This window comes from Simochromis diagramma, unplaced genomic scaffold (genome assembly GCF_900408965.1).
Source record: "Simochromis diagramma unplaced genomic scaffold, fSimDia1.1 OVJJ01000630.1, whole genome shotgun sequence".
NCBI lineage: Eukaryota > Metazoa > Chordata > Actinopteri > Cichliformes > Cichlidae > Simochromis > Simochromis diagramma.
In genome coordinates, this window is record NW_024386927.1 from 912,816 (window position 1) to 927,558 (window position 14,743).

The 14,743-nt window shown below is 43.4% G+C and overlaps 1 protein-coding gene across 2 annotated transcripts in view; it reads left to right on the forward strand.

Annotated features, from left to right (window-relative positions):
* Positions 1 to 6,695: 6,695 nt before the first annotated feature.
* Positions 6,696 to 14,743, forward strand: part of LOC120736724 (cytochrome c oxidase assembly factor 1 homolog) — a 13,541-nt gene continuing 5,493 nt past the window's right edge. Inside the window, exons 1-2 of one of the 2 annotated variants that reach the window (XM_040037007.1) lie at positions 6,696 to 6,934; positions 9,803 to 9,910. In XM_040037007.1, the coding sequence (XP_039892941.1) occupies positions 9,817 to 9,910 (94 nt within the window). In that variant the 5' untranslated portion in view covers positions 6,696 to 6,934; positions 9,803 to 9,816. Of the gene's footprint in view, positions 6,935 to 9,644; positions 9,697 to 9,802; positions 9,911 to 14,743 lie in introns of those variants that run through there. The other variant, XM_040037006.1, reaches the window with a different exon arrangement.

Consider the following 14,743-nt stretch of genomic DNA (forward strand, 5'->3'; position numbering starts at 1 on the left):
TTCTCTTTGATATTTGGGCATATTGGGGCCCAATGAATGTAACTTTTAACCAGAACTCGTAAAAGAGAGCACATAACTCCCATCCTGGCTTCACTCCATTGGCTGCCTGTATATCTTAGAGTTCATTTTAAAATTCTCATGTTTGTGTTTAAATGTTTAAATGGTCTTGCCCCAACTTACCTCTCTGAGCTTCTGCATCCTTACTCACCCCCCAGGTCTCTCAGGTCAGCTGACAAGCTGCTCCTGGAGGTACCCAGGTCCAAGAGAAAGCTCAGAGGGGATAGGGCCTTCTCTATTGCTGCTCCTAATCTGTGGAACAATCTTTCCCAGCACATTAGAGAGGCCCCTTCACTGTCCACTTTTAAAACACGTCTTAAAACCCATTTTTACTCTTTGGCTTATGACACAGTCTGACCCTGATTTTATTGTTTTAATCTAATGTGCTGATTTTATTGTTTTAAATGTGTTTTGTTTGTTTTTTTGTTGTTTTTTTATATATATATATTTTACCTATCTTATATTATTATTACTATTTTTCTCATTTTTTAACATGCTCAATGTATCATGTTTGGCATGTCAAGTGTACAGCACTTTGTGTTCAGCTGGTGGCTGATCTGAAAGCGCTATATAAATAAATTGCATGTTTGCTAAAAACAAAGAATTACCAGATTTTTTTTTTTTTACCTTATTTTTGTTTTTAAGAAAAATAAGAGCCACATATGAGGATATTCGTTTAAAATTTTGATAGAACAGTAGCAGTATAATGTCCTCGTAAGTGGATATCAGGCCCCTGTAGAGCAAAGTTTAGTATTTTGGCCTAAATAACCTAAAATGTGATGTCCACATGTGGACGCCTGCTTGAGACATCCTCTTAATATAAGGATTAAGATGTTTGTCATGTTTTTCACAGTTAAAACTAGTGTGTCATCCTCCTAGTAGGGTTGCAGCGATCTTCAACTTCAGCTTGTCAATCAACCAAAGACCCAGACAGACTTTTAATTCATTTGAAAGCCTGATGCTCAGCCTCGTCCACCCCAGCTGTGAAACTCAGAAACCAGTCTTACTTGTTATCATCTATCGTCCACCTGGGCCTTACACAGAGTTTCTGTCTGATTTCTCAGACTTTTTATCTGATTTAGTTCTGAGCTCAGATAAAATAATTATTGTGGGTGATTTTAACATCCATGTAGATGCTAAAAATGACAGCCTCAACATGGCATTTAATCTGTTATTAGACTCAATTGGCTTCTCTCAAAATGTAAAAGATCTCATCCCGTGGGGTCAAAATGATCATGAGAACGGTGAGCAAAGATCCCAGAACCACACGGGGGGACCTGGTGAATGACCTGCAGAGAGCTGGGACCAAAGTAACAAAGGTCACCATCAGTAACACACTACAACGGCAGGGAATCAAATCCCGCAGTGCCAGACGTGTTCCGCTGCTGAAGCCAGTGCATGTCCAGGCCCGTCTGAAGTTTGCCAGAGAGCACATGGATGATACAGCAGAGGATTGGGAGAATGTCATGTGGTCAGATGAAACCAAAGTAGAACTTTTTGGTATAAACTCAACTCGTCGTGTTTGGAGGAAGAAGAATACTGAGTTGCATCCCAAGAACACCATACCTACTGTGAAGCATGGGGGTGGAAACATCATGCTATGGGGCTGTTTTTCTGCCAAGGGGACAGGACGACTGATCCGTGTTAAGGACAGAATGAATGGGGCCATGTATCGTGAGATTTTGAGCCAAAACCTCCTTCCATCAGTGAGAACTTTGAAGATGAAACGAGGCTGGGTCTTCCAACATGACAATGATCCAAAACACACCGCCCGGGCAACAAAGGAGTGGCTCCGTAAGAAGCATTTGAAAGTCCTGGAGTGGCCTAGCCAGTCTCCAGACCTCAACCCCATAGAAAATCTGTGGCGGGAGTTGAAAGTCCGTGTTGCTCGGCGACAGCCCCAAAACATCACTGCTCTCTCCAGGACAGATTTAAAAACACAGACTGGAATATGTTCACCCACACAGACCTGGACCAGTACGCCTCATCTGTACTAGATTACATCTCCAAAACCACAGACAGTGTCACCACCCAGAGACGGATCACCATGTACCCCAACCAGAAGCCTTGGATGAACCGGGATGTTCGTCTCCTCCTGAAGGCCCGCAACACTGCCTTTAGGTCAGGAGATGCACACGCCTACAGTACAGCCAGGGCTAATCTAAAGAAGGGCATCAAAAAAGCCAAACACCATTACAAAAAGAAGGTAGAAGAACACTTCTCCAACTCCAACCCCCGACGCATGTGGCAAGGACTCCAGACCATTACAGACTACAGGACCACCAAACCCTCCCCCGCATCCTCTGATGTCTCCTTCCTCAACGAGCTCAACAACTTTTATGCTCGTTTTGAGCGAGGGAACCCCACAACCACAACCAAAGCAGACATGACGCCAGACCACCAACCTCTGTCTCTCTCCCCCACCGATGTAGGAGCGGTGCTGAGCAGGATCAATGTCCACAAGGCTGCAGGCCCTGATGGCATCCCCGGGCGTGTTCTCAGAGCGTGTTCTGGGGAGCTTGCAGGAGTGCTCACAGACATATTCAATCTGTCCTTGGCCCACACTGTGGTACCGGCCTGCTTCAAATCCACCTCCATCGTCCCGATACCCAAAAACTCCAACCCATCTTGCCTCAATGATTACCGCCCAGTAGCACTCACCCCCATCATCACTAAGTGCTTAGAGCGACTGGTCCTAGCACACTTCAAATCCTGTCTCCCCCCCACCCTGGACCCCCACCAATTCGCATACCGCCAGAACAGGAGCACAGAGGATGCAGTCTCCATCGCACTGCACTCTGTCCTCTCACACCTGGACAACAACAACACCTACGCCAGAATGCTGTTTATAGACTTCAGTTCAGCATTCAATACAATCCACCCCTCACAACTCATCAGGAAACTGACAGACCTGGGCATCAGTTCCCTCATCTGCAAATGGTTACTGGACTTCCTGACCAACCGCCCCCAACATGTCCGGCTGGATAACCACTGCTCATCTACCATCACAATGAACACCGGTGTACCACAAGGCTGTGTGATGAGCCCTTTCCTCTACTCCCTCTTCACCCACGACTGCAGACCTGCTGATGGTTCCAACACCATCATTAAGTTTGCAGATGACACCACGGTGATTGGCCTCATCAGTGACAACGATGAGGCCGCCTACAGGGAGGAGGTGGATCGTCTGGCTGAGTGGTGCGACAGAAACAACCTGCTGCTTAACACCGAGAAGACCAAGGAGCTCATCGTGGACTACAGGAGGAATGCTGACCCACATCCACCCATCCACATTAAGGGGACGGCTGTGGAGCGTGTGAGCAGCTTCAAGTTCCTGGGAGTCCACATCTCCGAGGATCTCACCTGGACGACCAACTGCTCCAAGCTGGTCAAGAAGGCTCACCAGCGCCTCTTCTTCTTGAGGACTCTGAGGAAGAACCACCTGTCCTCAGACATCCTGGTGAACTTCTATCGCTGCACCATCGAGAGCATCCTGACCAACTGTATAACAGTCTGGTACGGGAACTGCTCTGCCTCGGACCGGAAGGCGTTGCAGAGGGTCGTGAAAACTGCCCAGCGCATCGCCGGAGCACCACTTCCTGCCATAAAAGACATCTACAGGAAGCGGTGTCTGAAAAGGGCTGGGAAAATCATCAAAGACCCCAGTCACCCATCACATGGACTCTTCACCCTCCTGCCCTCTGGGAGGCGCTACAGGAGCCTCCGGACTAAGACCACCAGGTACCGGAACAGCTTCTTCCCCACAGCTGTCAGACTCCTGAACTCTGCCTCCTGACATCTGACCCACGTTAAACTCATGGACTGAACATACACCCACCCACAATGGACAACTGTACCCTCAAACACACAATAATAACATGGACTGAACCACCACTCACAACCACTAGCACTTTATATAGCCTCTGTAGAAACTATCTACACCCTCACTTATCTTAACTGCACTACTGTATAGCTCTGTAAATAATCATTCTGTACATTCGATAATCTTTAATCCTACAACTGTTTACAACTTGCACAGTTCCCATTTCTGTATAGCTGTATATCTCAGATTCTGTAAAGTTATTTATTTCATATTCTGTATAGTTTTTCATATTTATATCCTGTTCATAGCCTGTACATAGCTTGTACTCACTACAGCCTGTACATACTTATAGTTATAGAATATTCACAACATACTTCATACCGTGTACATTATAACATACCATAATAGACCCATTTCTGTAATATACTCACATATCTATATTATTGCTAATATATTGTAATATATCTATATCACTAAAGCACTTCTGGATGGATGCAAACTGCATTTCGTTGCCCTGTACCTGTGCATGTGCAATGACAATAAAGTTGAATTCTATTCTATTCTATTCTATTCTCTCGAGAAGATCTGCATGGAGGAATGGGCCAAAATACCAGCTACTGTGTGTGCAAACCTGGTAAAGACCTATAGTAAACGTTTGACCTCTGTTATTGCCAACAAAGGTTATGTTACAAAGTATTGAATTGTATTTTTGTTATTGACCAAATACTTATTTTCCACCCTGATTTACGAATAAATTCTTTACAAATCCTACCATGTGGATTCATGGATTTTTTTTTCACATTCTGTCTCTCACAGTTGAAGTGTACCTCTGGTGCAAATTACTGACCTCTGTCATCATTTTAGGTGGGGGAACTTGCACAATCGGTGGCTGACTAAATACTTTTTTGCCCCACTGTAGTTTACAGAGAAGCAAAACTGGGTACTTGTTTAGAGCTTCAACTTATGTAAATATGAATGTTATTGTGATTGTCATTGTGAACTTTTGAACTATGCTGGATTAGTTTAGGAGGTTGGTGGGGCCGACATCAGTGCTAAGTTTCTAAGGTGCAGTGGTTCAGCCCTCGTGACAGTTTCATTCAGTTTCTGTAATTCTGCTTCACATTTGTCTCTAGAACATTTTCACTCTAATCCATTATACTGGTCTACACGCTGTACCGTTCCATTGTGATGAGAGAGCTGATGTGAAAGCTAAGCTCTCAATTTACAGACCAGTCTGCATCCTTACCCTCACCTGTGGTCACGAGCTTTCTGTAGTGATCGAAAGAACACGATGGCAACACAAGCGGTGGAGAAAAGGGTGACTCGGTTGGGAATTATTTGTTTTAATGTCTATATTTAGAGTTTCAATGAGTATTTTTTTTCACTTTCAATACAAAATTTTTTCTGTTTATTTATTTCACTTACAATATTCTTTTTCAATGCCAGTATTTTTTTTTTTTTCATTTTAAACTGGCTTCTTTTTAACCCCATAAGAAATCAGATGAATCAGATGATAGAGCACAGAGAGCGGAGCTGCGGCACTACATGAAGAAGCAGTGATGTGCCACTGATTTCCTGTCCGATCCGATACAAGTAAAAATCAGGGTGGTATCGACGATACTGATCCGATACCAATACTTTGTACAAAAACTTATTTTATTTATTGTGTCTCAAATTATAGCTTCATAATGCTTATAGGACATCAGATTACTTGTTCTTATCACTTAATAATAAACAATTAACATATAGAAATAAGAACCTGAAGTTGTGCTATTTGAACACGTTGCCTGCCTGCAGCACTAAAGGACTCCCTGAGAGCCGTCTGTCTCGCCCTAGCAGCACCTGTCCTCCTCTTCAGTTCACCTCAACATACGCTCGTCATATTCTGTGATATGATTTACTCTGAGGTGCTTGATGAGGTTAGTGGTGTTGCCACAACACCTCACTGTCTTGCCACATGTATCGCAAACCACGTCTTTGCTGTTTGTGGAGGTAAAATACGTCCACATATGACTCCGTTTCTGCTCAGCTATTGTTGTGAGTGCGCACACCAGGGGCTGCCACATTTATACAGCTGTGTTTCACACATGACTATAAAAAGGCAGAAGAGGAAGTGGTTCCTTCCAATGTAGACAATCAGAATGATATAGTTTCTTTCCACTGTGTTCCTGTTAATGATAAACTACAAATTTACCCTAAATTACTAAAATATCGATATTTTACAATGAGAATCGCTTCTAGAACATAAATGACTGGTATCGGAGGAATCGATATTTCAGTATCGATCACATCACTATGAAGAAGTCGGGAGTGACATGTGAGGGTGATGCAGGGCATGTCAAATCAAATCAAATCAAATCACTTTTATTGTCACATCACATGTGCAGGCACACTGGCACAGCACATGCGAGTGAAATTCTTGTGTGCGAGCCCCACAAGCAACAGAGATGTGCCAAACACAACAACACAAACGAGCAAAATACAAGAATGGCCGACCTGAAACTAATAAATATATGTACAATATATAATAGTGTATGCATTTCTGGATGTGTATACTAAATATTTTCCTACGTGTGTGTGTGTGTGTGTGTGTGTATACACATTTTTACAAATTAAATAGTAAAAAAAAACACAAAAAAAACCCCAATAATAATAATAATAAAATATATAAAATATACAGAGTTGAATATGTGCAAAACAAGTGGCATTTATATACAGTGTGGAGTGCATAATGTTAAAGTTCCAGTAGTGAAGCTGAGGTGTCTATGACGTGTTCAGCAGTCTGATGGCCTGATGGTGGTGAGACGTGCTGCTGATGAACCACCATAAACAGGTCCCGTGTAGTACTGCAGTAGAGGAAGGCTTCCAGCTTCAGCTTCTTTCTGAACCACGCCCGACAGGGTCTAATATCATATTTCGATAAACACCCCCTGCGTGAACAAGCGACAACCGGCCCATCCGGCTGTTTGATAAAGCGCACCCACAACCGATTGGCTACGGGTTTTGTGACGTTACCGGATGTGGAGAGAATACAGTGGTCCACCCTAACGCGAGGTGAGTGTTTGTGTCGACGTGTGGTGTTATAGTTGTCTCCAAGGATGCACCTTAGCTGTTTAAATATCATTGTGAGCAACCTTGACACGCAGCGAATGCGCGGTGTTTGCGGCTGCATGTGTTTCAGCAAACCGGGCAGTGACAGCATTACTCTTGCTGGGACCCAGTATACACAGAACACGTCTGCCTGCCTTGTGCACTTCACACCGGTGCTTATCTGCCCTCAACAACCTGCGCAGCCACAGCGGTGCTGCTGTTAGATCTTTTCCTTTCCACTTTCTTTGCATTCTGACGGATTATTGGAGGACCTGTTGCAGCGCTGCGTGTTTCACTCATGCACTGAGTTAGTGCAATGCTAACGCTATTTGTAGGCAGTGATAGACCAGGTGCTGGTGCAACCCATTCAGTCCACATGTAACGAAATCAAACCGCAGATGATTATGTGCAATAACGAGAAACGACGCAGGGAAAAGGTATTAAACATACGAAGAAAGGGAGGCGCGAAAAGTCACGACACCGTCTCAAACCTGTCAGTAATTACAAAGCAATCTTCCAAATTAGCATCAGCTGGTTCAGTCCCAACCGGTGGCCTATGAAGACGGTGTCATTAACAAGGTTTAATACAGGAAACGTCCTGTAATAGGTAAAACCAATGAGCTCTCTCAACATGTACTAATACGGTCTGCTCAAACATGTAACCCTTTGGACGTCCAACACGTTTGCAGGTCAAAGGCGTGCGCGTCTCTCCAAAAACACCAGACCAACAGTGAAGCTGTTACCGGTCATATTAAAATCCCACAGCTCTCCTCTGCATTCAGAATTTATTTATTTATTTATTTATAGAAAGAGGGGCAATACATATTAATGAACATGTTAACAAATGTAAATATGCCAGATTATAGCCTTGGGCTAATTTCCATCTGCAGACCCTCTGGGGAATAACATCAATGTTGATAAGATTGAAACTGTTTTGACCTCCCTGCTCTGCTGACATACTGACAACAATCGGAACCAAAAATGTCACTTTTAAACGAACCACTCAGTCAGTCCAGTTTTCTTTCATTCGGCACACCTCAGCCCTCTCCAGGTTTCCCTTCCTCAAGAAGCAAAATGATATTTAAGAAAGAAAAGTGTTACTTTTCAAAACCCTGCGTACTTAACTATACTTGTTTACTTGTTTCTTATGTAGATAGTTTGTCTTGTGAAAAACTCTTGATGAGTTGAACCTTCTAAGGCACAGGTGTCAAACTCTGGCCCGTGGGCCAAATTTGGCCCGCAGCCTAATTACATTTGGCCCACGAAGCCATACCAAATTATTATTAGAGCTGGCCTACTGGTATCATACAGCTAATATATATATATATTGTTTAGTATTAAGCTTTGCTTGTTTTATATTCAGTTTTTCAGCAAAACTTGTTTGAGTCCATAAGAAGAGATTCATTCTTAAATCTGGAGGAAGATTTTTTTTTTTTTTCAATAAATATTAATGTTAGCCCGCGACCTTGTTCCAGTTTAGAATTTTGGCCCACTGTGTATTTGAGTTTGACACCCCTGCTCTAAGGCCTCTGCATGTCAGTTAAACTTCCCTATTATAGAGGTGCAGCCATTGATTTCTTCCTCAGTCTGAGGAGCCACTTGCGCTGATATAAAACTGCCAGGCTGAGCCTAACATTTTGGCTCATTAGCTTCAGTTATATTTGTCATGTGCACGTTAGCACAGGGTCAAAATGTATTTGACGAGCAGAAGACAGTCACTCAGCAGGACAGTAAGGGTTAAGGGTCAGTAAGAGTAAGGGTTTTTATTTTTATTTAAATACTAACAAAAAAATAAGAATGGGGTGACCAGTGCAGAGTGTATTGTGTACCTGAGAAACTGCAGGACAGCTGTGTGCATCCTGTGAAGTGTTGTGGTTGAGGTGTCGACTTGGTGGTAAAATCTGTTTTTGAGTCTTGTAGTCCGAGCAGACAGAACCTGTAACGTCTGCCAGATGGTAACAAGGAGAACAGCTGATGTGCTGGGTGGCTCTGGTCCTTGGTGATGCTGTGTGCTTTACGGAGGCATCGCTGGAGATAAATGTCCCGAATGGCAGGAAGCCTCATGCCAGTGATGTGCTCTGCTGCTTTCACCCTCTGGAGTGATTTCCGGCTGCTGGCAGAGCAGCTTTGTACCAAACTGTGATGCAGCTCGTCAGCAAGCTCTCGATCGCACACCTGTAGAGGTTTGAGGTGATGTTGGCGTTCATGCCAAACGTCCTCAGCCTCCTCAGGAAGTAGAGTCATCGTTGTCTGTGATGAGGCCTTTGATGGTTGTGTCATCCGCAAACTTAATGATGGTGTTGGACTCATGTTTAGCCACACAGTTGTGTATGAACAGGGAATATAGGAGGGGCTAAGCACACATCGCTGTGCTCATATGGATTACCTGTGCTAGGTTTGGACATGTTCAATCTTAGCAGCCACCATAAACACAGGATACATATGACTGAAAATAAGGGAAAAAATCAAAGCATGAACCAGACTTGGATGCATTCACAGAATGTGCATGTATGTGTCTTTGCCTGTGTTGGCAACCTTTACCACCATTAGCTGAGCTGTCTCATGGATGTAGGCGGTGATATTAATAGTACTTGTTCAACTGTATGTGTGTAGGAGAGGGGGTCAGGGGGTCACCATATGTTTTGCTATTAAAAATGACAAAACGTGTTTTTTCTCTTTCAGAAAATTGGAAATGTGTAAGACTGAAGCCTCTCAGAAGCTTTTAGGTTGTGTCCTGTAGTTACCACAGAATTCATGGCAAATCATGAATACTTCCTTATTAAAACACAGACGCTCTCTGTATACTGACCAGATCCTCGTCATTATTTTCAGGAAAGAAAGCAAGCATGAGGATTTCCAACAGTCACCTGCAGCAGCTCACCATCTTCACCACCGTGCTGACGGGTGCAGGGATCGGCACAATGTACTACCTGCTACAGAGTGAGTACAAAAGCTCTGTAGTGCTTCATTTACAGTTAGTGAAACTTTTCATTTCAGCAGCTTCGATCATGTACTGTCGCGCTCAGAAATGTGTCATTTGAGAGTGTAGAAAAATTCAACTTGACGTTAACTTCAGCTGCACTCCTGAGAGTGAATTCTTCAGGTTTTCAGCTCCAGCTGACCTGGGCTGGCTCCAGGAATTAGCACCACCCTGTGGTTTGTTGCACATGTTCAAAAACATGGTGATCTAATTACTGTTTGAATGTCATCACCTGTTTTGGTGGTTTAACATAATTTAAGTTGTGTTTAACCTCCTAAGACCCGAACTCTTCCACAGCAGCATTTTTAATTTCTCTTTGATATTTGGGCTGATTAGGACCTGATGAATGTAAAAACAAACAATTACCAGATTATTTTTTATCTTTTTGTTTTTAAGAAAAATAAGAGCCACATATGAGGATATTTGTTTAAAATTTTGAAAGAACAGTGGCAGTATAATGTCCTCGTAAGTGGATATCAGGCCCTTATAGAGCAAAATTTAGTATTTTGGTCTAAATAACCCAAAATGTGATGTCCACATGTGGACGCAGGTCCTAGGAGGTTAAAAGAAATGATAAAAGAGAGGTGCATGATAATGTACTTTTACTAATTGTAAATATTTTGCACGTTATGTGTGCAGTGAGTGAATGATAAAGCCTAACCCTTCTTGCTCTAATATCTGACCCTCTTCTACCTCGACAGCTGACAACACGACTTTGCAGTTGTGGTGTCCTCTTTTAGAAACTCCACAATCTGTGAGCACATTGTCATTCAAAAAGCAGCTAAAAGCTCACATCACTACGCAGGATGGTGGAAATCCTGCTAGGCATTTCTGCCTCACCCACCTTTAATGATGCCCTTTAGCTCAGGTGCCCCTTGAAGGCCTTACCTGGGGGAGCCACAGTAAACATCTATGGGTGGCATCAGCTGAGGACCACCAGCCAAGGATGTTTATCCCCTGTTGTTTAGCCCCCAGACCTTGTGCTATCTCTGTAATCACAACCACATGCTGGCTTTATGCTTCTGCTGCCAGTTTTCTGGTGGCTGGCATCAGCCGTGCAGCGTAGACTGCAGAGGAGGAGTGAAGTTGAGGAGCCAACAAAGCCCTGATACCTGACTTCCAGTGAGCATATTACAGCATTTCAGTCAGCCTCCCGAGACTCAGCTGCCAGGTCGAGTACTTGGATTGCTTCCTGTCATTGCCAACCTCAAACCCTCCTCCCACATCAACAAAGAGAATCGTAGCCGTTTCAGAGCTGGATCTCTGCCCCTTCATCGCTTTTCTTGCCAGCCTCACCATCATTTGCTTGATCTGTCTCCCTCTTTCCTTCCAGCCCTGGACGACCCTTCTTCTCCGCACATGTCGTCCATGAAGTTAAGCTTAGCTTCGACCTGGCCATGCACTGAATGCTTCAGAATGATGCTGAGGTCGTTCTCCAGATCTTGCAGTTGCAGTCACTTCCCTTTCTCTCGGCGACTTGATTGCCTGTGTCCACTCTGGTTCTTTCCTTTCTCTATTTTCTGCTCACTTTAGCGTTTGTTGGTGCACAACGTGTGTTTACGTGCTGCTGCCTTCAGAGGGACTACTTTGCACCGTTGGTTCGCCTGCCTCCACTTCCTGCCTTCTGTCTTGCGCTGTGGTTTGAAACCTTGGCTTGGAGTCCCACTTGTCTGACCTGTTATTACTGTGCAGTGTTGCTCCTCGCCCTTTTCCTTGCACTTGCATCTTCCCTGTTGTATCTGCAGCCCTCTGAAGGTAGTCACCTCTGCCCACTCGTATCTGCACTACCTCATTACCTTGGAGAGCCATGGTCAGTCTGATAGGTCTACTTTTATGGGACTAGCTTTTTTAAACTGTCATTTGGGCAGCATTTTATTTTATTTCCCTCTTAGATGGTTTTTATTTGATTTGAAGCTCCTTGTGATTTGCATTTTGAAAGGTGATATAAATAAAACTTACTCACCGTGTATACCAAAGAGCCACTCACTGAGGCACAAACTGTTATGGCAGTGTCTTGATGAGTGACGAAACGCTGAAAACGCTGCGTCCTGTTTCCTGTTCCAGTGCTGCAGCTGATCCGAGTTAATTAACTCTGAGTATTTTCACCCGGAGTTAAGTGCACGTGTGAGTCGAGAAGGAAAGCAATCGTCAGTGGAACCCCAATACTGCCGTTCACCATGGTAACGATTAAATAAAGAGCAGAGCCTCCATTTTTATTCCATGTCAGCGGTGACCACGATATAAAGTATATCATTTTATTATAATTTACACACTCATCATTCAGCCTGCTTGGACTTTGATCACAGTAAGTAGAACATTTGATTTAAAATTGAATTATTCAGCTGCGACCTTAAAGGACCAGAAAGTGAAATTCAGCCACAGTTTCATGACGGTGAGATTAACCCAGACAAGACATCGTTTCCCAGTTCCAGGTTTTTCCATCAGTGTGACTGCTTATTAGAGTTAATAGATCTGTGGTGTAATTATAATAAGAGTTCATGTTAAGTACAAAAAGTAGCAAAGTAACGATTAACTGGGATTTCATTGATTGGAAAAACTTCTCTTGCTCTGCTACGTGATTTGATAGCAAATCTATGAATGAGAGAATGAATCTGAGTGTCAGCAGGTGGGGAGAAGTTGCTTGATGAAGAAAACCTGCCAGCCAGCATGTTTACTTCAGACTCTGTTGCCCTGGTAACTGACTTAGCCCTTATCACAGACTTAACAAATTCAGAGTTTTAGCTGAGCCTACTTCCTGGAATAGGGCCAGCTATACCATTGCCTCGATGTCCTCCATTGTAGCCGTGTGCAATAGCAGCAAGACACAGAACACCTGCAATGGAGCTTGGATGCTCAGACAGCATTTAATCGACCATTCCTGGAACAAACATGAATAGAAACATGAATAGAAACAGGACAGGAAAAATTTGCCGCTTCCAACTGTTTGAGAAAGTGGGTACAGAAGTTGGATCACAGAAGGTCTCAGCACAATTAACCTGCTGTTTAAGGGAAGAGAGCTTAACTTACCCAGCTTCAGTCCAACTCTTCATACTGGAGACCTCTTCTTGGACTGCACTGTGATGGTTACTGGAGCCTGTTGCTCCGTCTGCTCTCACATCCACTAGCCACTGAACAATGCTGTTATAGGTTGTGTCTTCTCCCCTTCTCCATCTCTAGCCTTGGTGGTGCTTTTCTCATATTGTTCCCCTGCCACTAAGAGTACAGTTTATTCTCTTGCCTTCTGTCTGATAAACCTTATCAAGTGGTGACCAAGGCTGTGAGTCTTTGCTTGGCAGATTCTTAGAGATCCCTTTTTTGATCACACTTAGCCAACTTTCAGTGCTTCCCCAGAACTTCCCTCCATGCTAACATACAGGGGTACTGCTCCTTGTGGTTGTTCGTTTTGTAGCCAAGCACCTCAGCGGTCACTGCTGCTGTGGTCTAGATCAGCTGATTCGTTTTGGAGATGGTCGCAGTAGGGATTGTCTGTAATGCTTTGTTCACATCTTTTAGTAGACAAGATAAAACTTAGATAAAACTTTATTAATCCCTCGGGTAGGTTCCTCTGGAAAATCCAGTTTCCAGTAGCAGAACATTGACAGACATTTGCATAGTAAAAAAAAATTTAAATTAAAAATAAAGAGGGGAAAACCCAGCGTGTCATAAATAACAGATATTAACCCTTTCTGAGATGGATACAAATATAGGAACATATCAGCCGTCTTCAAGCCTCTGGAAAGTAGGACATCTGAGATTGAACAAAGTGTCTGATCTGAAGCTCTCTGAGAAGATTTGTGTGCAGGAGATTGAATTTTTCAGAGAGTTTCATGAAAGATACAAAGCACCTACTGCACCAATCCTGAAACACAGAATCGCTTAAGGATGGTTGAAAAAACATAATGTGGTGAGACTGGACTCAAAGGAGAACAGTCAGTCTCACCGGTGTTTTTTCATCTGAGTGTGTGCCTCACCACTGGATTATCAAATGACTTATTGGAGGTCAAGGAAAGTGGAGATCCAAGTATTGCCAAGACAGATGTGTCTTTAACAGGAATTGAAAATTAAACCAAAACATGGTCCAGCATATATTAGATGCCCAATAGTAATACTGGAAATTATGCTTAGACTTGTGGAGACCAGAGTTTTTCACTCAAGGGTGTTTGCCCCTCCATGTGTAAAAAATAAAATAAAATGAAAAAGGCGTGGAAGTGTTGCAGTGTTTACGGTGTATTCAGTTCACTTTGCATCCTGAAAACATACGGAGTAAAAATGTAGAAAATAGGATGTATAGATTCACATGACAAGAAGACCAGGTGATCCTCTACACACAGGGATACTTTATGCATGACTCCTCTCCTCCACTTCCCAGAGACATCTGCTCAGCCTCGTAGCGTGGCCAGTGGCTCTATAGCCACATCAAAGAGTAACGGGCTTGAGGGGACACCCTTGCTGGGTTTGGAGGTTAAACAGCTGTGACTGCTGGGAGTTTGAAAGGATTGAGGGTTTAGGGCAATTTTATCCAAAAATTAAATTTGGGTCCAAACTTGAATTTTCCTAAGCTTGTGAATAGATACTCGCACTCCACACAATCAAACGCCTTCTTTGTATCCAGGGAGCAGATACAGTCTGGAGTCTCCGTGCGAGGAGAATATAATATATCAAACAGATGACAGATACTGGTTTTTAATAAAGCTGGTTTGATCTTCAGATGCGATTGATGGTAAAACGATTTCCAGCCTATGCACTAAAACTTTGGTCAGTGAGTAAGGAGACTGACCTGTAAGATGAGCATT